The 25602-nt window shown below is 40.5% G+C and overlaps 1 protein-coding gene across 1 annotated transcript in view; it reads right to left on the bottom strand.

Annotated features, from left to right (window-relative positions):
• The window catches only part of eml2 (EMAP like 2), a 44471-nt gene extending 20151 nt beyond the window's left edge, over positions 1 to 24320 (bottom strand). The window contains 6 exon segments of the mRNA XM_063907376.1: positions 677 to 705; positions 10055 to 10156; positions 10259 to 10376; positions 12240 to 12470; positions 24085 to 24166; positions 24168 to 24320. Of these exon segments, the coding sequence (XP_063763446.1) occupies positions 677 to 705; positions 10055 to 10156; positions 10259 to 10376; positions 12240 to 12470; positions 24085 to 24166; positions 24168 to 24287 (682 nt within the window). The 5' untranslated portion in view covers positions 24288 to 24320.
• Between the last annotated feature and the right edge of the window lie 1282 nt (positions 24321 to 25602).

Below are 25602 nucleotides of genomic sequence, written 5' to 3'. Positions count from 1 at the left end.
CTTCGTCAAACAACTCCACCTTTTTATGCCGACTAGAGAGACACACATCTGCTTTACAGTAGTACGTGCAAACTGAAGCTTAAAATGAAATGTCCTCCTGTGATACTCACCCTGAGATGTTTATACAAAACACAAGTGTGTTTTCGGTATATTTTCTGGTAGTATTCTTGTTTGTGCTTTGAACAGCCTCGACTCAATAACTCATTTGTTTGTATGTTCTCTGGGTTGTAGATTATGCAAAATTCTCACAGCTTTTTTCTGTAATATAATTAAAGGTTTTCAATTACTAATATAAGTGTGTATATATATATATACATATATGAAAGCACAGTGTGTTGGGATTAGAAAAACTATTCCGACATGGTTCTCCAAAATCAGACACACACAGTGCCTCGGATGTGTTGTGGTCCTCAGCTCCTCTTTCTAAACTCTTTTACTGCCCCTGTAGAGCCTCCTTAGTCATTCTAATGAATGTTCAATATTACTTATGAGCAATATTAAATCCTTTAAGAGTTCTTCAAGGACTCCTGAACACCAATTAAGTTCACACATGAGAGGCTGCTCATCCTCTGAACAGCCAATTAAAGTGTTACAGTGATGGACATAATGACTACAGCAGTCTTAAAGGAGACACACACACAACTAAAAAGCATCAGTGAGTAAACGCTCAACTTACCTGCATTAAAGGTGCATTCTTTGGTTTTGCTGCAACAGAAAAAAGAAAAATTGATCAGATGTTTCCTGGAAAGATTTCAGCATAACGGGACTCTGGGTTTGGCTGTCATCCATAATGGGAAAATAATGGAAGTTCCAGTAAGTACCTTGAACAATACACACAGAATACATGATAGTTTTTTCCAAAGCTTCTCACTTTGTGCCACAACAGAAGGTGTTTCAATAGAATTATTTATGATTAGCTGCAACCCCTCACCACATTAGTAGACAATCAGGAGGTCTGGGAGAGCTGCAGAGCACTGAGTCAGCAAACACACAGACCATGCAACAGAGAATGGAGACATGGAGGTCAGCTCTTTACCGCTGCACTTATTGTCTCAGATGATGGACTCTGGAGGCAGGATTCAGTTCCCTCGAGCTTGGAAATAATGTTCCTATTAATAAGGGTACGGATTAACTGGAAAGTTCTGCATGCATCACAGAAAAGCAACAGTACCATAATTCTGAAGCAACATTTCAAATGTGAAAAGGTGTCATAACATTTTTTTTCTAGGGGTTGTCCAAAATCAAAGGCCATATTCCATTTTGTGGGTTTTCTGGGGGCAATTTTCTGGCTCTGTAATTCAACAAAATCCTCCTACAGATTGAATCTGATTCAAATTTGGTCATTTCCTTCTTACCTTACTTTGAAGATCAAAAGTTATTAAAGGGGCCTATCGTACAAGTGTTCTAAGGTTCATATTTGTATGTCGTGTCTCTACTGTGACATGTCTCCATGCTTTAATGTTCAAAAAGCTCTTTATTTTTCTCATACTGCCAGTGCTGCAGCACCTCTTTCCACCCTCTGTCTGAAACCAGAGCCTAGTCTGCTCTGATTGGTTAGCTGGTTGGCTCTGTTGCGATTGGTCCAACGCTTAGAAATGTTCCGCCTCCAAGCCTATCACTTACATTGTGTTGGAGCGCTAGCAAATTAAAGCTTGAATGTTAAAAAGTGATGTCACTATGTTACAGAAGTAAACAAAGGAGTCAATGGAGGCGTTTCTCAGGGATTTTAGCCTTGCAGACCATTAACATTCACAAAAACCTATAGAGCACTCTACAGGAGAGGGACAACCCCAAAAAGCAGAATAGGGACTCTTTAAAAAGATTGAAACAGGAAGTGGTTATAACTTGAAAGCATGGTTTCAATCTGCTCCAAATTTCTTGTGCTTGATAGAAATCTCAGCCTACGGACTTTTACAGGTCGACATTGTGTCACAGTCCAGCACATCACAGTCCAAGCGAGACATAATGTCCACTACGCTCAAACAGTCATGTTAATGCACTGCAGAGTTAATTGTCCTTACTCCCCAGGCACCTGGATGAGTCAGGACCTGCTAATAGCTTTAATTTCAGTTTCAACAGTTGGACACAGTCTTTGTTATTGGAAAAGACACAGAGCTGAAGAAACAGCTCTGTTTTCCTTTCATGAAAACAGAAAATGGAAGACTAATGTGACTGTGTGGACACATTTATAAAGAGAGTGTTTGATGGAGTCAGAAGACACAAAGCAAACAGGGAAGCTTTATTATTTGTGTACAGACGGATTGATGGTGACAGCGTTATCAGCTGAACACACAGCGAATGCTGCGCTCTGCCAAACAGTGACAGGTGGATCAGAGCAAAGAGGACAGAGAGATCCTGATGTCCCTGAAGGTCACATAAAAATGGCTGAGCGTATTTGTATGAAAACATTACAAAAGTGAGTCAGCCACTTTGCCAAAATCCATAATTAGATCTGTCCTTCAAAACCTGTAGCTGCATCCTCAGCTGTTCCTGAATCAGCCAATCAGGACTGCCCGCTAAGCATTTCAGTGCACGCTCAGCCTCAACCTGTCAGGATGCTGTCAACCAATCAGACCATGAAGTTGTTGAAGCACTGCCTCAGCTGACAGGTGGATATCTCCATGGCAACAACAGTAAAAGTAAGGCTTGATAAGATAAGGGAAATTGAAGGCTTGTTTCTCGCTGCACAGCAAACAGGAGAGCCTGGGCCGATGGATTTGACCTTCCTGAGAGTGTGTGGAAGCACATGGCGCAAAGACAATATTCTAATAAGTCAACTTAGCAAATGTTGATCAAACACAATGCAATTCAGGGAGTTACACGGTATGTAAATGAACCCTTGCTTGTTAAACACACTGAACATGACAACTAAAACAACTCAATGAACTGTGTGTGTTTCCTGGGAAGAGCCTGAGAGCACTGTCTCTGAGCCTGTCTGATCATGTGAGAAATGTATTCCGAGTATTGGATCAAAGTAGTTCTGCAACAATGTGTTTCCATAAAAAGGCACACAGGCGACAAGAGAAGAGAATAATTACTAGTCAGAGAGGATTAGGGCCTGTACTGTAAGTGTGTGCTTGAACACAAAGCATGTGAGGATCAGAAGGCCGTCTCTGGGCAGCTGGAGGTGACCAGCCTGGGTGGCGGCTCTTTAAAGTCCCCACATAAAGACCTGTTTGTCTCTTGACTTGTGAGTGTGGTCTGCTAGAAGATGAGGCGTGGCGCAGTCCTAGCCTGTGGGATTGATTCAGAGCCTGTAATGAATGCAGGGCATGCTGGGTAACTGGCAGCCGGACAGGGCAAATAACTGTGGATTACAAAACCCATACGGCTGTAGTCCCAGAGACAAGATTTCCAGGGAGAGGGAACGCACAATCAAACCACTCATTACCATGCAGCGCTCAGTGTGTTGTTGGCATGTTCCGCCTGCCTGCACTCTGAACAAAACAACTGCTCTGTGTAAGATGCAGGGGAATTAATGAGCACTTATGGACTGGTATAGTGATGAAAGGTATTTTTTAGGCCAACAACATAGTTATCATCCCAAGGACTCTGTCGACAAACAAATGATTTTGATGATATTGTAGAAAATAAGATCTGTGGCAACACAAATTTGTGATAATTACACACTTTGTTCAGCAAGATTATCTCCACATATTAACACCACAGTTATGGTTGTTGACGCGTAAATGCTACTGCCAGAAGTAAGCAAACGTTAGGCTACAAACCGACGATACACAACTTCACAACACCACCGCTAGGCTAATGGCGGCTAATATTCGTCTTGATGAAGAGGGAACCCAAAATGCTAACATGCCATCTCACTTCTGGGTTTTAGGACTCATTCCTATACAATTGGTGGTCAATTCAAAGTACAAATGCAGCACTGCTTCTTGTCCGTATCTACTTACAGTCCTGAGATTGCAAGATGTTATAGCATCTGGAAAGCTAACATTTTTAGATTTGTTGTCTTTAGCGCTCAGTTAGGATTGATTCCTCAGATTCGATTTGTTTAGCTTCATGAAACAGTTTTTTTTATTAAATATGGCCAATTTCAGATTGTAGTGGACCCTCACTTCCCTGAACTGAGCTTCTTGCACAAAAAATCAACAACAACATTTGTTGTTGTAAAAAAACAAACATATAGGTCACTAAAGTTAGCATTTAGCTTGGGTCGCTATCGTGAGTGGATGATAACGTGGAGGAGGAGAAAAAGGGCTACGTTTGATTTTATTATGTCATTCTATTATTACTCTTGCTCATTCTTATTCTTGCACTATACTTTTACAATTGAGGTTTTTTTGTAATTAGATGGTTTGCAATTTTTTACTTGCTCAGTAACATCAATACGAATTGGAGTCTGGTAATTTCGTTCATTAATCCTGACTATTCTTTGTAAAATAATACACATATGTTGTCTTCATTTCATTATTTTCTTTGTATTACTGTTTTACACGTTGAAAATACATTTAAAAAAAGTAAAAATACAAATGTTAAATGACATGATATGATAACAAGATATCCCTCATCATTGTATCCTTTTAGTAAAGTGCTTCATCTCAGTACTGCAGAGATGGATATTGGTCGTTAAAGTGGTGCAGGCGCAGAGAAGATGGATGTTGCGGTCTGATAGACGGGTCTTACCCCTGAAGTGTGTGTGCGGTTAAACAGTCACGTGTTCCCCACTTCCTGCTCCATTACGACTGAAATACTGCAGTGGTTAGGTTAATGGACACAAACATATCCAAGCATCTTCCCACAACAAGAAATACACCAAGACACTGAATCCCAGACTAATCCACTCTCAAGTTATTGTGGCATCAGATTTATGAGATAGAAAGTGACAGATTTAATTTGACAAAAAGGAAAAGATCTAATCCTTTTCAACATGCAGATATATTTTCCTTCATCAGAGTTAGTCTTGATCAGAAAGAGGGCAGTTGTTTCATTTTGTTTACTTAAAAATGTAGTATTTGGGCCAGAATTGTAAAAAAATGTTTGCATTTCAACTGAACATTTAAAGTAACCTCACTTTGGATCTATTTTTTCGGCAATGGTGAAAATCTATTGAATTCAAACCTGTAAAACGTTATGCAACGTAAAACACTTTTATTTAAAAGGCATTTATAGAAAAGCTAACCTGATTTATTTGGGTAAGCCTGGTGTCAGTGGTGCAAACGTCTCTGCAGTAATGTGGTCAATATGTTTGTTGTATGTTAAACAGCAGGACCGATCGATGGCATCAGAGTTTCTGCAAGCTGAGCGGAATCAGTAACCCTAACATCAGAGCCACATCTGCCTGCTGTTTGTGGCAACACTGCTGCAGGGGGTTTTATAAAACAGTGTTAAGCTGCTGTACAGGTTTAGGAAATACATTTAAATCTCTTTGAAGAACATTCAAATGAAGGTTGTGCCAAAGAACCACCCCATGCAACACGTGCAAATATTCTCTATGTAATTTGTATTAAAATTCCAGTCAGCTGCCAAAATCAATTAGATTTAACAGAACAATCAGTGAACGGACAGAACTGCTCAGCACAGTGAGACCAGTCTGCTGTCACTTCACATTTACTCATCCCACATTCTGCCTGTGTGTTTCATAACCTGACACAAATATGAAAGGTTTCATTGAGTCCAACCTCATTAGAAGACAAAGAGCCAGTATCCGTATTATTATTATTATTATTATTATTATTTGTCAAGATTAAGCAACATTGTTTTCCCCCCAGAATATATTGTTACTCATAACATTTTCATTATAATCTTGTCATTCATTTGTTGTGTTTTTTTTAGTCTCTGTATGTTTTGTCATTTGTTGTTTGTCTCCAATTGTAAAATAAAATAACAAAAGAAAAAAAAAGAAGACAAAAGACCTTATGACACTTAAAACTGCGCTCAATTAATCTGTGACATCCACTTAAGGAAAGGGCATTACATCCAAAGTCCAATTTACTTTCCGTTAGTCAGAATTCAGTTTTTGAGATATGTGAACCTGAGAGCTTTCTAAATGAAAAGTACGTTCCACAGTATCTTATCTAGCTTCACTTCACAGTTAAACTATGACAACCACTTAACATGATTGTGTCTTTTTATCCTTTTATGCTGTTTGATCCAGGGTCCAATAACACAAGCAGCTCTTGTTTCTGTTGTATTCATGTTACTAAGCTGCGGCCCCTCCCCACAGACACACACATCAGACGGGGAACCATACTGCATCAAACTGTTAGCGTGACAACAGAGTTTCAGAAAGCAACTCAACTTCTTTCAGGCTGTCTGGCAGCCACAGCCAATTCACTACAGACGGGTTTTTTTAGACGGAAAAAACAACCAACAACTTAAACTGGAAAGCGTGGAAGCATTTTAGAAACCAAACCACACTTTGTCTCATTGTGCAATCTGAAGTCTATTTAAGTAATAGTTAAAGAACAGTTTGTTAAAATCCACCTAGTAGACTTTAAAAGGGGCTATGCAGACTAAAACTGAAGACAAACACTTTTACTTATTTTACTACTATGAGTAAGTAAGAATAACACATTTCCTGCTCCTCAGTAAGTCCTCTCTGCTCATAGTCTCCCACTCTCTCTGGAAATCATTGTTGATCTGCTGTAAAATAATAATTTACCTGGTAGATTTCTTCATGGCAGCGAGCTTTCCGTTACAGTAACAGTCAGTGGAGAGCAGTCAGAGCGGTTCCTGTCCTGCACAACAGCTACAGCAACACACGGACTTCCTCCTTCCCTGAGCAAACTTTTAGCTCAGCCTGTCATCCAATCAGAGCGCCTTTCCTGACTGTGCAGACCCAACCCCCTCTGCCTGGTGACCAACCCCTTTTAACCAAGAGCTGCTGGAAATATGACCCATCAGCAGAAACACCAAGAGAGAGGATGAAAAGAAGAAATAGAAAAGAAAGAGGAAAGGAAATGAGGAAAGGAGACAAGGAGCAGAAAGGAAAGAAGAGTGTGAAAAAGTAGAGGGAGGAGAAATACAACAAAATAAAAAGAGAATTTAAAAAAAAAACTATTCAAGAGGCCCTGTTATGCTTTTGGTTGTTTTCCCTTTCCTGTAGTTTTATAGGTTTTAGAGCATGTAAACGGTCTGGCTAAAATCCCCGCCCCCCTGCCTGAAACGCCTCCATTGGACTCCTTAGTTTACTTCCTGAACATAGTGACATCACTATGTAACACTCCCGCTTCTATTGGCTAGCACTCCAACACATTGTAGCTGAGAGGCTAAAGGGCGGGACATCTCTGAGCAGTTCAAAAATTACAACAGAACCGGCCAGGCAACCAATCAGAGCAGACTGGGCTCTGGTTTCAGACAGAGGGTGAAAAGAGGTGTTGCAGCACAGACAGTATGAGAAAAATAAAGAGCTTTCTGAACTTTAAAGTATGGAGACATGTCCCAGGAGAGACACAGAATACTAATAAGAACCTGAAAATGAGCAGAATAGAGCCCCTTTAAGAATTGAGACACTGAAGTGTGCGTGACTCTGCACGACCAAAGACAAACAACCTCCGGGCTTGTTTACCAATGACAAGTGATCCACGTGTTGTTTTCACTGGCTGAGACACATGGATACTTCACTGTCCATCAGGCTCACAGCTGTGGCATCACAAAGACTAACAGCCAGTAACTGTAGAACACAATTCATGGTGACACGCTGGATTCTTTCCTGCAGGCGGAGAGGAAGAGCTGACTGTGGAGACACACGTCAGAGTGGAATAATGATGCTGACACTGAGCAGAGTCCATCACTCTCTAAAGGCACAGGCTGAATAATTCAAGCCTGAGTGAGATATACACTTTGGAAACTCCAGACCAGCAATTCTCAGAGCCCCATGCTAAAGGCTGTGAATGTAAAACAACAACAACAGGTGAGGGTTACGTTATCATCAATTGTTTACAGCTGTGGTCCTTTTTCTTATCAAAGTACTATTCATTTAAAAGGTAATCATGCTTGTTCAAGTAACAGAGCAGCCTAACATTTTGATGTTCTAAAACTTCCATCTTAAAAATAACCTTTTTTTTAACCAAACTCATTACAAATATATGCTATATCTGCTGAGGGCGATAGCAGCACAGTCCATAGGGACTTGGCTTGGATGGTCACTAGATAGTCCCAGTTGGGATATCTTTTTTAAAAACATTTTTAAATGTAGTGCAACACCTCTCCATCAATGCATACTTGTGCCCGTATATTTCAGGCCCAATGTGTACAGGTCCTGTGTGTACTTATACTGTATATACACCAGATCAGCCATAACATTGTGAACAAAAGGTGTGCTGTGGTGTCTGGCAGCAGGACGTTAGCAGCAGATCCTTTAAGTCCTGTAAGTTACGAGGTGGGGCCTCCATGGATCGGACTTGTTTATCCAGCTCATCCCACAGATGCTTGATTGTATTGAGATCTGGGGAATTTGGAGGCCAAGTCAACACCTTGAACTCGTTGTCATGTTCCTCAAACCATCCCTGAAGCATCTCTGCAGTATGGCAGCATTATCCAGCTGAAAGAGGCCTCTGCCGTTAGGGAATACCGTCTCCATGAAGGGGTTAGCACAGGCACCCTGACCGGTCTGCGGCTACACAGCACCATACGCAACAAGCTGTGATGCTCTGTGTGTTCTGACAGCTTTCTAACAGAGCCACAATCAACCTTTTTCAGCAGTTTGAGCTACAGCAGCTCCTCTGTTGGATTGGACCACACGGGCCAGACTTCCCTCACCACGCGCATCACTGAGCCGTGGCTGCCCATGACCCTGTCGCCGGTTCACCGGTTTTCCTTCCTTGGACCACTTTTGGTAGGTACTGACCACTGCAGACCGGGACCCCCCACAAGAGTGCTTGGAGATGCTCTGACCCAGTCGTCTAGCCATAACAATTTGGCCCTTGTCAAAGTCCCTCACATCCTTACACCAGCCCATTTTCCTGCTTCCAACACATCAGCTTTGAGGACAAAGTGTTCACTTGCTGCCTAACATATCCCCCCCACTGACAGGGGCCACTCTAAAGACAATCACTGTTCTTCACTTCCCCTGTCAGTGGTCATAATGTTATGGCTGATCGGTGAATCTATTAATATTTATGATTCTATATCTGTATTTTATAGTGACACAAACACAGTTGTTCCTTCTGGCTCGCAGACTGTGTTCTGGTGGACTGACAGGGAAGCATTCGTGTTCAGACAGAGAGGAGAGAGTTCGAGGTAAGGCAGCTCATTACAACGATCTAAAGTGACCCACTGACCTCCTCCAATCCCCTGCTGACCCGCGGCTCTCAGACATGTAGTCTGAGCTCGTTAACGGCAAAACCATTTGGCTTCTATGGAAACATCAGGTAGATAGAGCATTATGTTAAGCCTGTATGTGCTATGAAGACAGTTGAACAGAGGATAACTTTGTGTCAACTGGTTCAACTACCATAACATCGATCATCTCGGTAGGTCAGGCCGTGGTTCTTCAGTCTGGCTATGAGCTGTTACACATATAAGAGGAAATACAGCATTTGACCAATCACAAACATGAACAGGAGACCTGGACTTACACTCACCTGAGTTACTGTGCTTCTGTTACTCATGCTGTGATGATAAGGTGTTAAAGTAAGCCTGCTTAATTTAAATGTAATTATAGTCAAATTGTTCGATAGATGTGCAATATTATTTATTTAATTCACATAGTTAAATATTTAATGCAAGCCAACCTTCCTGCACTTTTAACTGTGTTTCCTTTAGCCTGAAGTTTTTTAGGACAGAGCTTTGATTGGACAGCAGGTGGGGTTTTTACTCTAGTTCATTTCCTAAATAGAACATAACCTGGTCCAGAGCAGGTGACTTGTTCAGCATGAGTTACCAAGGAGATGTACTCTGGTAAAAGTGAGCCAACAGCATATGAGTGAAAACCTAGAGGAGTTACTTTACTAACCCCAGATCCTGCTGCCAGTAGGCCCTGCTTATGTAAAATGTCTCAAGTATGTGTTCAAGTATCGCAGAGACCAAGAGGGTATTTATGAATTTAGAAAACACAGTGTATAATATACACTGGAGAAGGCAGATACAGTACCCTTTGCCTCCCGAAGAGCTGCTGGAGGAGGTGGTCCGACTCCGACTCTCCACTCCCATCTCTCTCCTCACCATAGTGAGACGCTCTGTGGACATACTCTTCCTAAAGGAGGCAATATTGTGTATTAATAAGTATGTCCTAACACTTGACACATTTTTTTTCCACATCTATTCAACCATGCTACACGTATCTGGTTTTGTGTACCTCTTGATGGACTGCAGCACCTCCTTCTTAGGGGAGGAAGGGGAGGAGAGGAGGCGCTTTTGTTGAACATAGCCGTTATTCAGAGGTCTGGAGGGAAGAGCCTGCAGGAGCTGACGCACTGAAAGGAAAACATATTTTTGGTATCAGCAAAACAGGGATTGAGTGATGATAATAATCTAAATCTGTATGTGAGGGGATGGTGTCCCTGCACTGTGACTGATATGACATGCAAAGTTCTATTTTATTTTGTATTATCTTGTCTTTTTAATGTCTCTCATCAACTGACACAACTCAAAAACGTCCTCGTATTAAACACAGAAAAAACTGAAAGGTTTCTTCTTGGTCCAAAACAAATACGGGACAAATTCTGCAACCTCGGCCTAAACAATAGCAGTTTAGTCCAACAAAGTCAGTTCTAGGGCAGTCACGATATCAGACTTCAGTCCACGGTTATCGTGGCCAAAATAATTCATGAGAACGATATTATTGCGATATCTATAGAAAATCTTAACAAAATAATAATAATAATGCCATCAGTGAAATTCATCTCAAATTCATTAGTTTACTCTGCATTTTGTGTCTAGCGTACAAAAATAATAACAACAACAACTGTTGTCTTCTTGGGATGTTGTATTTTGGAGAAATTGTTGTCATCAGTGCTTTAAACCCTGCCCTTTAACAATTCTAAAGGAAATCATGCGTTGCTATAAAGTAGGCCAATGATTTAGTGATGGCTGCATTCCGACATGCACTAGCCATGTCTACTCTCCTTTTCTTATCCATTGACTCAAACACCGTTAGCTGACCTGACTCCCTGGCTCTGTGTCACTTCTTTGACGCTGCGGCTGCCTGACAAATAACCAGGGGAGTGAAAGTACTGTTTAGTCCGACGCCATGATAACTAAACTTTAACACAACTAAGACCGTAATGTGTATCGTCTCTGAGCTAGCAAACTAACTGCAACTTGCTCTCTGTACCGTGGAGAAGTCTGCAAGGTGATCGACGCGAAGGTGGGTGGACAGGTTGGTAGCATTGCCTCCTTTTGCGCTTACTGTTGCTTGGCACTTCTTGCAGACTGGGTTCTCTATCTCTAACACCCCGTTTACGAAAACTCCCACACGGGCGAGGCAACTCTTTTTGGGTGCGGGAGTGTCTCGCTCTCCTCTGTTATTTCCTCCGACATGGTTTTGTGCAACAGTAGTGGCCACACAGCACAGCATACACTGTGGTAGTAGCTGCTAGCTAGTTACCGCGTCTTCTGTTTTCTGTTTTATGGAGGTGTGGCGCCATATCGCCACCTACCGGTTGGAGTTTACATATCGTCAATATTTCATTTTTTAAATATCACGGTTACCGTAAATACCGGTATATTGTGACACCCCTAGTCAATTCACCAACAATCGTAGTTATTTTCGCTCCAGTTCTGTTGTTCGAAAATCACATCAACGACATTAAACAGCTTCTTCCACCTTCGAAATATTTCTAAGATGTGTTTCATCTCGGTTAGACTTTTCTTCCAAGCTACCCAAATCAACAACCGCCAAATATCTGTCTTCCATGTCACCCAGTTTCCATCTTCATTATTATCACTTCTCTCTGGTTCGACCTACACATGCTTTTATCATATGGCACCACTTATGTTGTTGTTCATATTGTTTTTATCCTTTTTTGGGGTTGATCCTTGTATTTATTTTTTATGTTTTTTGCTTTTGTTTGCGTTGTACAGCCCTTTGAGGCATTTTGGGGGGGATTTGGAGTTATAATAAATGTTGATTTGATTTAATGTCATTTTATAATGCGTTTCTTTTGTTGCACTACATGCTGATGCGCTTAATGCTTTTGTAAAACCCTTTAAATTCCCTGTGCTGTATAAATCCATCTGCCTTGTAACAGTGCATGCAGTGAAACTTGTATTTGCTGTTGCTGCTGTCATGATAGCTTCTGGCCGCTGGTTCTCTTTTGGCTGGTTACCTTTCTTACCCTTGGTGGGATGTGCTGTAGCTGTGGAGGCCAGAGGTCTCCTGCCAGCAGAGTGGACTCCTCCAGGCTGCTGACCCCCACCCTGCTCCTCACAGCTGCCCAGTCTGCGCAGAGCGTCAGCCAGAGCGGCCTTCAGCAGCTGGATCTCATCCTCCTGCAGCTGCAGCTTCTGCTCCAGGTGGGACACCCGGTCCTCCATGTCCATGTTACTGCCGGCCGACACCGTGTCATCTGGACGAGGAGAGAGGGTTTTACTTTAGTCAAAGTCAACTTTATTGTCAATCTTTCAGTTTGTGTGTACAGACAGAAAGATAAAAATACTTTTTCCCACAATCCCAAGGACTAAAAAGAACAAATATATATTCAAAATATATGTATTCTATAAACTATTGACAATTTTTCTCTGTGTTGGAATTCAACAGACACTGGAATGGCTGCCATACATGTAGAGATAAAGACTTAAGAAACATTTGGAGTGGTACAGTATGTGTGGTAATTATTGAACTCCTGTAGTGCTTGTGTCAGTAAAGTATTTCAGAGACTGGGTTGTATTTTGATATTATATAAGATATACTAAATGAATATACCATGCCGCTTTAAACATTGTCAATAGAAAGATGAACAAAAGGAATCCACAGAGGACAAACACTTGATTTTATGGATGTCCAGTACTGAAATTGAGCACTGGTATAGTGGCTACAAAATGAAGGATAACAACTAGAGTGCTTGCATAAGGGAAAGAAGGACATAAGAAAGCTGTGTGTGTATAAGAGGGACTGTTACCAAAAGAATAGGAGGAGAAAATGAGTAACTGCTGACTGGATATCTGAACAGTTGGACAGGTAGATACAAACACAAGCAGCTGCTTCAGGTGCAGGGTGATAGTCACTGCTGCTGCTGCTGCTTTGTGAATCAACGGTTTAGAGTTTCTCAATGGCAGCAGAGAATACAGGAAACTTGACTGGTCTTTATAATTCAGACGCCATGTACATGTGTGACAGTACGAGGACAACAACAGCAGGTTGTGTGGTTGGCTTGTCAGAAAAGATAGATGGAGACAGAGTTGAGACAGGTTTTATTGTCATACGCACATTGTGTAGTTTTGGCTTTTTTTTTCTATTCATGGAGACATTTTTTAACATGTAACGTTGTTAACATGTAAAGCAGATTTCAATTTGTTTTTTTAAGTTTGGTTTTGCTAATACTTCAGGAGAAAGGAAATACATTTCAAATGTGTGTTCCTCATATTTGAACTGGTAGTAGAAGTCTTTGTCCACATTTTCCATTGGGCCTGCTAATAGCTTTCCCATCAGCCTCAGCTGTTCATCTTGTACAGCGCTTATTAGCAAATATTCACATGCTAAACAAAAGAGTGATGGATGTGTGAAGAGAACTGGATACAGCGTTGGAGGCAGGGCCCTTTCATTCCTATCAAAGTTGCTAAGTAATGGCCTGACTCAAGTATTAAATACCCAGATCTGATGTGGATCTGGTCCCATACTGTAGAGCATGCGCATATGCATTTACTTTAGCCAGGCCTCCAATCAGCTCCTTCACGGCAGCCTGCTGTCTGGTCTCAGCTCAGTCAAACGAAATGAGAGGGAAAATAACCCCTTTTTTTACCTAATCATTTAAATAAAATACATTAAAGTGTTTGTACTAGGGAGTTGATTTAAAGTGATGGAAAAATGATGGAACGATTTAAAAATGTGTCATCACTGCTGCTGATTCCCGGCCCCCTGACATCCTCTTCTTTATTTGAACTCTTTCCAGCCTAATCACCCACCACCCTCACACCCACCATGATAACATCATCAGTTTATTGGAGGCAAACTGCCCGGAGCAGATTATGAATCTGTGGCCCACATCTGCAGATCACAGCCAGCATGTTTCTGGGTTCACACAATGTCTCGACTTTTCATCCATCCTTAATTGTATATAATCCTGACCCCTCTCAGTCAGCAGATTCTCCATAAAAAAGAGATGTTTTATTTACAGAGACTAAGAAAGAAGTTATGTTCTATTATTATCTTTATATACCCTTCTTCACTTTGTATTCTTTATTTAAAGGCCTAATGTGTCTCAAGATATGCAAAACAGCTGTTTCAGAAGTTTTACTTTCCACATAGAAAGTAACCACTACTTTTTCAGAAAATGACAGATAATTAAGATAAAAGATACAAATTAGTTTATTAATCCCAAGCTGGGAATGTGTTGTGTTGCAGCAGCATAATACAACACAAGGCAGAGCAAATAGTTAGAAATAAAAAGAAGAAATAAACTATTCTAAAGTATAGACATCGCAAAGAAGAAATAGAAATAAAAATAAACCGGCATTAGAGAAAAGATATATATACACAGTTGACTATGAAGTCAAGTAAACACTATTGAAATCAACAAAAATATAAAGCAGGATATTATATAGATAATAGTGCAATGAATGGAGTATTAAATAAAATATAAATGTAAAGTGTAAAGTGTGAATGTTATGTTCTAGTTAACAAGAGCATGCAGCATCAGACTTCCAAAATCTGTTTCAGTGCAGACTTTAGTTGGCTCTATAAAGAAGGCCAAGCCATTGTAGAGTGGTGCAGGATGAGTCTGAAAACCAGGAAATGGTTTAGCATTTTAGGACTCCATTGTCTTGTGTTTTTTGTCCCCAAAATAGTGTGGTTAATACAAGTTTACAAGATGTTCCCTTTTTGTTCTATGATGTAAAATAAGCTGCTTTAAGCCTACAGTGCTTGACATTACTGTAAGCTGTTTACTTCTGCCGACTGCATTCACGCTTTAACTATTATAAAAGATGGTGTTAATATGTGGAGACTATCCTGCTGTAGAACATGTGTAAGTATCATAAACGTGTTTTTGCCACAGAGGGTTTTTTTCCGCAATATTTCAAAATCCATTTGAAAAAATGTCATTGCTTTTCTGGAGGCAGACATGCAATACTAACCTCCGGGTTGGCCAAGAAAAAACCATCATCCATGCACTACTGTATAGCTAGAAAGGATTCAAATATCATTATGTTATAACATCAATTAGAAAACGTTCATTTATCTCAATTCCTGCCCTAAAAATAATACCTGATGACCTTAAAGAGACTAAACAGCAATACAACTGCACTAAAGTCAGAACAAGACGCACAAGTCGATACATCGCTCCCAGCATGCATCAGTTCAGCCCTGTAAACTAACCCCGGACACAGAGAGTTCTGTTACAGTTACTGTATCACATCTTGCAGTCAAATGAGACCACAGGGAAACAAGTTCCAGATTTACATACAGAGATGGAGCTAAGAGGAGCTTTGCATGGCAGCCGTCCCTCTGGAGCAGCAGCACATCAGCAGATTATCTCCAGCCTTTGGCATCCTTCTTACACTTCTCCATCTTAATTATACTTTACCTGCTGTAGGATTCACACATAAATCCTAATGACATTAGCATTGTGTTGAAAAAATGCATTATTATTTATTTAACTAAACGTATTGCATTCATTTGTCAGGGAGCATGAATAAAAAACATGTTGTACCAGAAGATGAGATGCAGCTTATCCGGTCAGTCAATAAAACAGTACAAATACAAAATGATTTTTGAACATTCAAACTTACATTTAAATGAATGATCAAAGCTAAAGTTTTTTAATCCTATGAATATATTGTAAGGTTAAACAATACAACTGAAGTCTTATCTAAGCCCTTGAAGGTTGATCACACACAAATAGAAACGTTACTTCCTGCTAATGCATGTTAGCAACTCCAACATGAGAAACAACGATCAGCTGAAGGAGGAGAGGACAGATTGTTGGTGGGACGCTGGCAGGAGAAGAAAGGACTCATAGAGAGAAGAATGATTAATGTTTAACTAGATGCCGCAATAATGGTTTATCTAAATGTTTATTGGTTACACTCAACTGAACAGAGAAACAGGAAGAAATAGAATAAGGGGTGGGGGGTTAGATACAGAGGTCAAATGAAGAACCTGGAAAATACAGTTTTACTAAGTCTAAAATAGATATAATACACACTTTTTAAAAACTATTGTACTTAGCAGGCGTGTTGCCTCTAATACTATACTTTTTAGTTGAATTGTGACATAAGTTAAATTGTTGCTAGACATTCAAAAGCAACATCACTAAATAGTGCCAGTTACAAAGATTGTTTATACATTTATAATCATATAAATACTTGATGGGCATTAAAATGTTGTCCTAAGGGTCCTGAGGGTGTTAGCATACAGCTCTTTGACCCTGACAGTGAATTTGAGATGTTATGTTTAGCACACACTCAGTTGTTTGTTTATTTATTGCTTAATATCTAATAAAAAGGTGGAAGTTATGCTGTAGCCTCCTGACACTTAAGACACAATAAACATTTGCCACATGTTAACACGTAGCACTTTTAGTTTAACAATATCTTTCTTTAAATTTCACTAAACATGTAAAGTGTTGTATACTAAATAGAAATGGACAGAGAGAAAAGGGTTGCATAGCAGCAGGAAGAGAAAGCGAGATCAGCAGGGTTCACCTTCATCTCCTCTACTGTCAGGACACCTGTTTAAAAAACGCTGCAGAGCCGGCTACTTTCCAATTTGTCCTTGAATTATCTCACACACACACACACACACACACACACACACACACACACACACACACACACACACACACGACAGTTACACCTCAGCGGTATTTCATGACTCTCCTTATAAACCAGAGGCCACATCTACTTGATATTCAGCAGGCGATAAACCTACACACACATTTTATATTTTACAAACCAATTTCCCCCTCCATCCCAGCACATTGCTGTAGCGTTACTTAAAACCAAGCTGCCATGAGGCCGATACACATGGCAGCTATCAGGAAACATACCACAGAGAGGAAGAAGGCAGGTGGATAGAAGATAGGGAAAGATTGAGAGGAGGAAGAAGGAAAGAGATGGAAAGATATGCAGTGTGTGTTTGTTTTTCTATCCTGTTGGGGTCCATAACCTGACATTTCACTCACGCTGACGGGACCATTTTGGTGTGTGTGTGTCTGTGTGTGATGGTGCCAGAGAGACAGTGACACAGACAATGGGCGGTCGGTGCAGGGCAATAAGAAGGCATATTCATGGTGCAGTGGAGAAGTGGTGAAGGTGGAGCTCGCATCGCCTACCTGCCATCCTGCCACCTTAAGTGCCTGGTCCCTCCTCCTGTCAATCAACCAGTGTATCAGTCCACAGCAAACACTCAGACAGTCAGCTTTTCCACTTGCTCCCACTCTTCTTCCCCTAGAGGCTCTCTGGACTCCCTCCCCTCTCCGTCTGCAATCAGTGCTCCACCACTCTCTTTTACACACATACACACACACTCACAAACTCATCTCCCATCCATCCTGCTGACTACTCCCATGTCCCACTCCACTTTCCTCCTCTCACCCTGGACTCCTCCCTCTTTCTCCCATCATTTTAACGTCCCTTTTTTCTCTCCTCCTACTTCACTTCCATCCCTCCTCCTCTCTGGCTATAGGCAGGGAGGACACAGGTAGAAGGGGTGGAGCCTAGCTCTCACACACACACACACACACACACACACACACACACACACACACACACACACACACACACACACACACACACACACACACACACACACACACACACACACACACACACACACACACACACACACACACACACACACACACACACACACACACACACACACACACACACACACACACACACACACACACACACACACACACACACACACACACACACACACACACAATCAGCAGCATCATCTGTACAGCCAGGCACTACCAGGAAGAGATGCTGCAGAGCCGGCTTCAGGATCAATGAGAAAATGTAAATGCAGCAGCCCTGACAGTCATGGCCAAAAAATACTCTGGTCCTCAATAAACAGGCTCTGGAGAGAAAAAGGGAAGACCTTGGGGTACTTTATGAAACTAAAACCAATAAGTATAGATTTGATGAGATGAGTCATAAAACCTGGAAATGAGTTAGCATTTTATCACTTCTGGTTTCCTCGTCTCAAAGTCCAAGGTTTTAACACATGTTGGTTGGATGTCTCAAATGTGAAGCGATTTTAAAGGTTGTTTTTCTACAGCATAAAATACACCAGTAAATACCCCAGTGGTGAATTTCTGAAGCTTCCAATTGTTGTAAAAAAAAAGTGGTAACTAACACGTGACTTAAAGAGACTACAAAACATCATGACACTAAAGTCACTCACTGCAACACTCTTTTCTCTGTGTATCAAACCCTCATATAGCTTCTTCCTCTCTGCCAAAATCCTTAAAAACATCACACAGGCACACTGTTGTCCTGAGAGACATTCTTATTTTTTAACATGAAAACACACTGCAGTTAATTTAAACTAATCACACATCCTGCTGCCACAAACACACCAAATGTTGATTCATCCGCAGCTTTAAATAGTCCCTCATGTAATGCAACATCTACTCAGATTTGAGGATTATTGCCATCATCTACATGGATTGCTTACGGAGTACAATGTGCTGTGATTGATAGCTCCTGATGCTAACACTGCCCCGATCACTTCATCTCCATCTACAGCTGAACGGACAAATTGTGCTACCAGCTTGCACCCAGAAGGCATCTATGCTACACTTTACACTGTAACTGATGTCTTGCTTTCATCGACATCTGTGTTAATGTGTGTATTTTCAGAGTACACAAAGCTTACAGCAGCAAAATGTGTTTAAATTCAGCACTCAAGCTGAATTATAAAATAGGATTAGACATACAAAGATTCCACCCTCCTCGCCCAAGCACTTCTGGGAAATACTATCCTCCACATCCAGCTGCTAACTGAATGAAATCTGAGAGTGAAGCTGCACAGAGAAAGCCAACAGCATTTCAAACGTCCTGCAGACTCTGAACACAACAGGTCTGAGAGGTTTACTGACACTTCCATCCTACCGCCATGTGGGGCTGCTGTTGTGTACGTTCCATAGTGCAGCTGTGAAAGAATCAGAGCCTCTTTTTAATGTGTGTGTCTGCTGCTGGGACTCTACAACATGAAACGGGCTATGCTAATCTTTTGATGCTCTTTACTTTTTTTGCGAAAATATATAAAATAATAACGTTCTTTTCAAGAGTGCCACAAAGTTTAAAGCAGGTTATTTAACAGTATTTGGGTTTTGTGAGTTAACATGAAGAGTTAAACTAACGCTTAATGGTTTTTAAAGATTAAGTCAAAATAATGTTTAATAATTTATTTGAACAGAGTTCATTTCTTTAAAGAAATTGGAGGTTATTTTTAAATGTGTGTCATGGAAATGGCCGTTAATTAGCATTTAAAGCAACAGACACAGGAGATTAATCACAATGCATTATCTGTTTAATATTTGGAGCCACACACAGACCTCTAATTATTGTTGAAAAAGAGTATAATAAGGGACCTTTACATAAGGACAAACAAAGGAAATAAGTTGTGCGATCCAGGTTTTCAAGTTCAGGCATTGAAGAAAGCCAAAAACCCCAAAGAACTCGACAGTTGTTGGAGTTTTCAGGTAGAGGTTCTAAACTCTAGAGCATCTTTCCTGCGCGTGAGTACAATAACACTCTAAAAGGGAGACATCTCTTAAGTGTATTGAAGGAAGACTTGAGCAGGTGGCAGGCGAGAGCAGAGGATCTCTGGTTACGCAGACGACAGGTGGCAGATAAGAAAGACAGAAAATAAAAAAGGACTAAAGGTGTTTAATGAAGCTCACTTTGCAGATGCTGCCCTGCTGAGATCTACTGCACATCCTGACTTTGAGACGACACCTTCCCCCAGGATCCACTGTGTGATGGCGTCTCATTATCCTGCAGTCGGTCTGTGTGAGTCTCACCTGCTGACTTCAGCGTCCCTCACATTCTCTTCACACAGGCCTATTTTCAGCAGCAATTTCCTCACCTTTCAGGGATATGTGTTTTGAATCATAATTGAATATTCCATATTGTCATATAGACGGCTTAGTTCTCTGCTTTAATGCTGCCGTTACAAATACTTCTTTTTAATCCAGATCATAAAGCAGTAGGAGCAGTGTTTCAGATAGATCTTCCTGTGAGTCGCACTGGGGTTGCAGTCGGGTTCTCCAAAAATCAGTTCCTATCTTTTCCTAACCACTATTCCTTGACCTCTGTGTGAAACGTGACGGGGTTAAGTGGTTAGGATAATACAAAAAGACGAGTTTCAAGAGAAGACTGCACCGACGTATTTATGAAGCGGCAGCGGACGTTATTAATGTGCGTCTGCTGTGGGGAACTACAGTTTCTATACAGTGGACGACTGTAAGCGCATCAGGCTACTTTGCACGGTGTTGTTTTATTCAGCTTTATGACCATGGACAGTTACAAATATATTATTGATTAGGTTTAATTTGAATAAAAAAAGTAAAGTGAAACTTGTCGTTGCTCACCCTCACCCTCCTGTTTACACGTATTCACATGGATCCCAATATGTAAGATTGTATGAAACTATTCTACAATAAATACAATTATATTTGTTAAAAGTTGCGGCCCCAAGGCATTGTGGCACAGCATTTTCTCCTTTCCTTTCGTAAAGGAAGGTCCAGCGTTTCGTAAGCTAAAGGAAGAGGTTATAAGGAAGTTTCAGAGCTCCTCTCCTATCGTCTAGCAGCTGTTCCCAAACTTTTTTTGCGGTGCACCCCCTTCTGCAAAAAATGCAAAAAAAACAAAAACGCAACAAAGCTTTGTTTTATCGCCATATAAATAACTTTGTCATGAGACGTTCTACTTGACAGTTTCCCTGATTTCAGCCAGTTAATCATATTTGAAAGAATGAATGAAACGAGTTGGCGCGCATACATCCTAGGCTACAGTGGACAGTTTCTATCAAAAACTAATAAATGATAGTTTTGGGATTTAAAATAAAAGGGATTACAAAGGAAGTGTTTATTGTTCCTGTTTTTTATTGTAGCCTATGGAAAAATCCTGGGAATCCTGATCTAGAGAATTCAAACAGCTCTTATCATGGCGGCCACTGAGGTACTTCCGGGTCATTTCATTCTGTTAGGAACCTTCCTAAGCTAAACTGACTATTTGAACGCAACCTAAGACTCAACATACCTTTATTGTGTCACTGCGTGAAAACTGTTGCTGTAATGCAATGCTTCATAGAGCTGTGCAGTGTTTGTTTTTTTAGGTTGACCCTGTAGTTAGCACCGCAAGGGCTCACTCGAAAAAACAAATGAGAATATAAGCTACGAAAATAAGTTTATGATACTTACACGTTTGTTTCAGCAGGTTAATCACCACGTATAAACACCACTTAAAGTAAAAAGCTAATGTTGTGCTGTAAACAAACTGCATCAAGGTTGCATGTAATGTCACTGCTGCTAAGCTAAAGGCAAACTTTTGTTGGTGTGATGACGTTTAGTAGTCTTAGTTGGAATTGTTAGCCACCGCCGTTTTAAAGAAACTTAGAAGCTGAAAATCTCTTCAGCTTGTTTACAAACCTTATTTCACGCACCTAACCAAAAGCACATGACTTCAAAACAAGGTAACGTGCAGACTGGTGAGTCTTGAATGTACACAGTAACAGAAAGGAGGGGGTCTTGGTGAGTAGAAGTGCTCTTACTAAAAAGTTGAATCCCCCTAGCCCCAGCGAGAGCTACCTGTGACATTTAGTGGAAGAAGGCAAAGCAAACAACACATGCAAATATCAGCATCACGTACAGGCCTCCTGAGACACGCTTTCTCTGACCACTAACCTTTACTCAGTGTTAGTCCTAACCCTATAAAGCAAAACTCTAAACCTAACAATAATCTCTCATCTTTCCGTCCGTATGACAACATCAGGAATACGGCAACACACACATATACACACACCTGACCACACAGTTCCTCTTTCCTATACTCTCTATCTGAAAATGGTGTTGTATTTGAAAGTTAAAACACAATTGTCCTTTAAATAAAAAAATTAAAATAACGTGTTACATGGACCAGTTGGAAATTAGGCTTTTAACTATTTTAGTAAATGCTTAATCTGCAGATTATGTCACACAATTTTGTTGAATGATACCAAAATATTAATATGGACTAGCGGAATATCAAAATCACAGTATGAGCAATATTCTTTTTAAGCAAAAGATGTGGAAATATCATTCAATGTAATATGATGCAAATATAATCACAATGACTTATTTGTTCTATATATTGCAGACCTACTGGAGCTAGTATTTACAGATTGATTGATTCATAGATTGGTCTATTCGTAACTTTTTAATTTGTAAAAACAATCCATTCAGGTTTCTCTAAGTCCAAGTTCATGTCTTCAGAAATATTCTAAACCTAAAGATATTTCGTTAAATATGACACAATGGATCTCAACATTATAGAACCTGAATGCAGCACTTTCTGCCTCTTTTGTATTAAATATGACTTTGAACACTAACAAATGAATTACTTTACAGGTGATCACTCAGCTAAAGAAGAAATCACCTAAATTAAATGTTTACTTTGAGGATAGCTCTTAGTATAGACTCTCGATACTGGTATTTTCAGGCATCTAACCAAAAGCAGATTCAGAAAACCATTGACTTCATAAACAAGGGGAACCTGCACACTGGTGAGGCATAAAAGACGGAGCATCTGACCCTCACAGCAGGACCAGCTGTCACTCAACAAGCTCCTCTGGTAACCTGCAGCTGACATTATCCACTTTATATTTGTATTTCATATTATTCTAAGATCTCCTGCACTAAGTCCCTGCTTAATAAGCAGATTGTGTGTGCTTCTCTTACATTTCCATTTAAATATTGACCTGGGGAGCTGCAGGAGATCTTGGACATGCATCAGCTCGGATCAGACTACCCATGATCCCTCTCTGTCTCTGCACCTGTCACTCAATATGGCTGTATGTGAAGTTTGGCAGTCTGATGGTGTGTAGAGACAATCAGTTTACATGCATTAAAGTGATATCATGGCTATATTAAGATCACTCAGAAGCAGTGACAACAATGAGAGATCACCTGGTTGCGTGAAATATTCATCTTCCACAATCCTCCATTGTCCCCACAGATATGATCTTTCCTGCAGCAGGTATTTGCATGCAATTTGTAAAGCAGTATAGGACAGATAAAGACGCTGTGGCCATCATTTATTCAAATCCCAAAAATATATCCTTTTCAGAAGTAGAAGCAATGTTGCAAATTGAACAATGTTCCCGTTCATGATGACAACCACCATCCTTCAGGCGTGTGTTACAGGTGACTGTGTTTAAAGCCAAAGCTTTGGACTGAGAGGAACCTGAATATATCACAGGTAAATAACCCTCACAGCATACCACCTGATAAATAATATAACTCTCTCATAATTCACTCCAAGCAAAAACACTACTGTAGGAACATAGAACAGAGGGGAAAAGTCTTTAAAAAAAAACATGACATTTTTATTTAAAATTAAAAAAGGTGGATACTTTTTTAATTTTAAATAGCCAAAATAAACAGTGCATGACGATTATATGATACAGTTAAATTAATATATAATACATTTAACCAGTCTAAACTGTGCAATCACTGGCGGAAATGCAGATGGGAATTATATTTTTTAAATATATTCACCGAATGCATGAAAGTGTCAATGTTGTAGTCGATTTTTGCACATTTCTGAACACATATCATCTTTGCACACCAAACGCACCCTGTCTACATGTGTGTGTGTGTGTGTGTGTGTGTGTGTGTGTGTGTGTGTGTGTGTGTGTGTGTGTGTGTGTGTGTGTGTGTGTGTGTGTGTGTGTGTGTGTGTGTGTGTGTCGTGCGTGTGTGTACGTGTGTCTGTGTTATGTGTGATGGTTTGAACAGGGAGCCTCACCGTTGTTGCAGTACTGTAGCAGCAGGTTGGTGCTGTCATACAGGCTCCCACACGAAGAGATCCTCTCCGACATCATTCCCTCTCCTCTGACTCCTTCTTCCTTCCCGGCTCTCCCGCCCCTCTGTCGGCTCCTTTTTTCCTCCTTTAACCCCTCTCCGTCTCTTCTTCACGCCGTCAGCCCTTCCTGTCTCCCCCACATTCATAAACAGACAAACACATACACCTGTACCTGCTCCTGCTCCCCCTCCACTCTCCCGCTCCTGCCTTTCAGCCAGCATCAAGCTCCACAACATTCACATTCTGCACTTCTGCTTACCACTTTCAGAATAAGAGTCATAGCGAAGTGCAACGCACAATATACAAGATACTGTTGTTGTGCTCCACCCATTTTTTAATACATTTTTGACAACCTTTAATATCTTTGACAATCTTTAAGTATCTCATACTTGAAAAAATATGAATATGTAATCTCCCTTTCCCTCCTTTTGTAGCTTAACATAACATAAATCAAGAGGGGGAAAAGTGTGTATCTCAAATGTTGATGCTGAACATTTTGTTCATTCCTCTCTGCTCAATTATGTCCATTGGTTTGATTTTCTGTATTTTTCAAAGAAAATAACAGTCAAACACTCCATCACATGTATCTCCTACTAAGGTGCACTTGACACCGTGTCAAACCTTTCTGTGTTTTCAAAATAATTCGAGTTAAAAGCTATTTCCATTCCATAATAATAAAATATCATGGTCACTTTTGGGTCATTATTGATCCACTATATAAAGCTGTATTAACTGTTCTGATCATTTTAGTAAGTAATATATTTTTATTTTAATCAAGTATGTATTAATGTATTTATTCATTCATGGAATGTAGCATTACTAAATTTATAAATAGCATGTGCTTTTATTGTGAAAGGTGAACAGTCCGTTTTCCGGTAATGAATCACTTTGACTCTCGCTGGCTTGACGAAACTTCCTGGCCTTATCTGCCCTGCATACTGCTGTTACTATAGCAACAGGCTCTCCACCAGCTACGGTTCTTGATTATTGGAGGCGGGAGCGACGCAGATGATCATAACTGTAGCTGATATTTTGGGAATAAAACCGGAACTGCTGGTGTCATTTGTCTGTACGTGCCATTGAAGCTTAGGTTTCTGAAAAGAGAAAGGGGAGACCGGTGTGGAGTTGTGCGCCTGAATAATTCATTGAGAAACGGTGTGGAACACACGTGCTCGTAATTGATGCCAAAGACCATTAGGATGTTAAACCCCATGTGCTGTGGCCATAAATCATGTGATGGACAGGGCACGGATTGGCTTCTTTTTGTCGGGTAAATGCTATTCATTTTCCAAGCTAAATGATGATACACATTCACATTCTGACACAAATATGTTTGTGATTTCAGTTGACTAAATGTCTTCAAAAAACAAAACAAAAAACTGAAAGGTCACATAATGCCACACTGGTGTTATATGATCCCATTAACCTTTTTTTAAAAAATCAGAAATCCTTTATCCAACC

Source organism: Eleginops maclovinus, chromosome 18, assembly GCF_036324505.1.
Source record: "Eleginops maclovinus isolate JMC-PN-2008 ecotype Puerto Natales chromosome 18, JC_Emac_rtc_rv5, whole genome shotgun sequence".
Lineage (NCBI taxonomy): Eukaryota > Metazoa > Chordata > Actinopteri > Perciformes > Eleginopidae > Eleginops > Eleginops maclovinus.
This window is presented reverse-complemented; position numbering and strand designations above follow the sequence as displayed.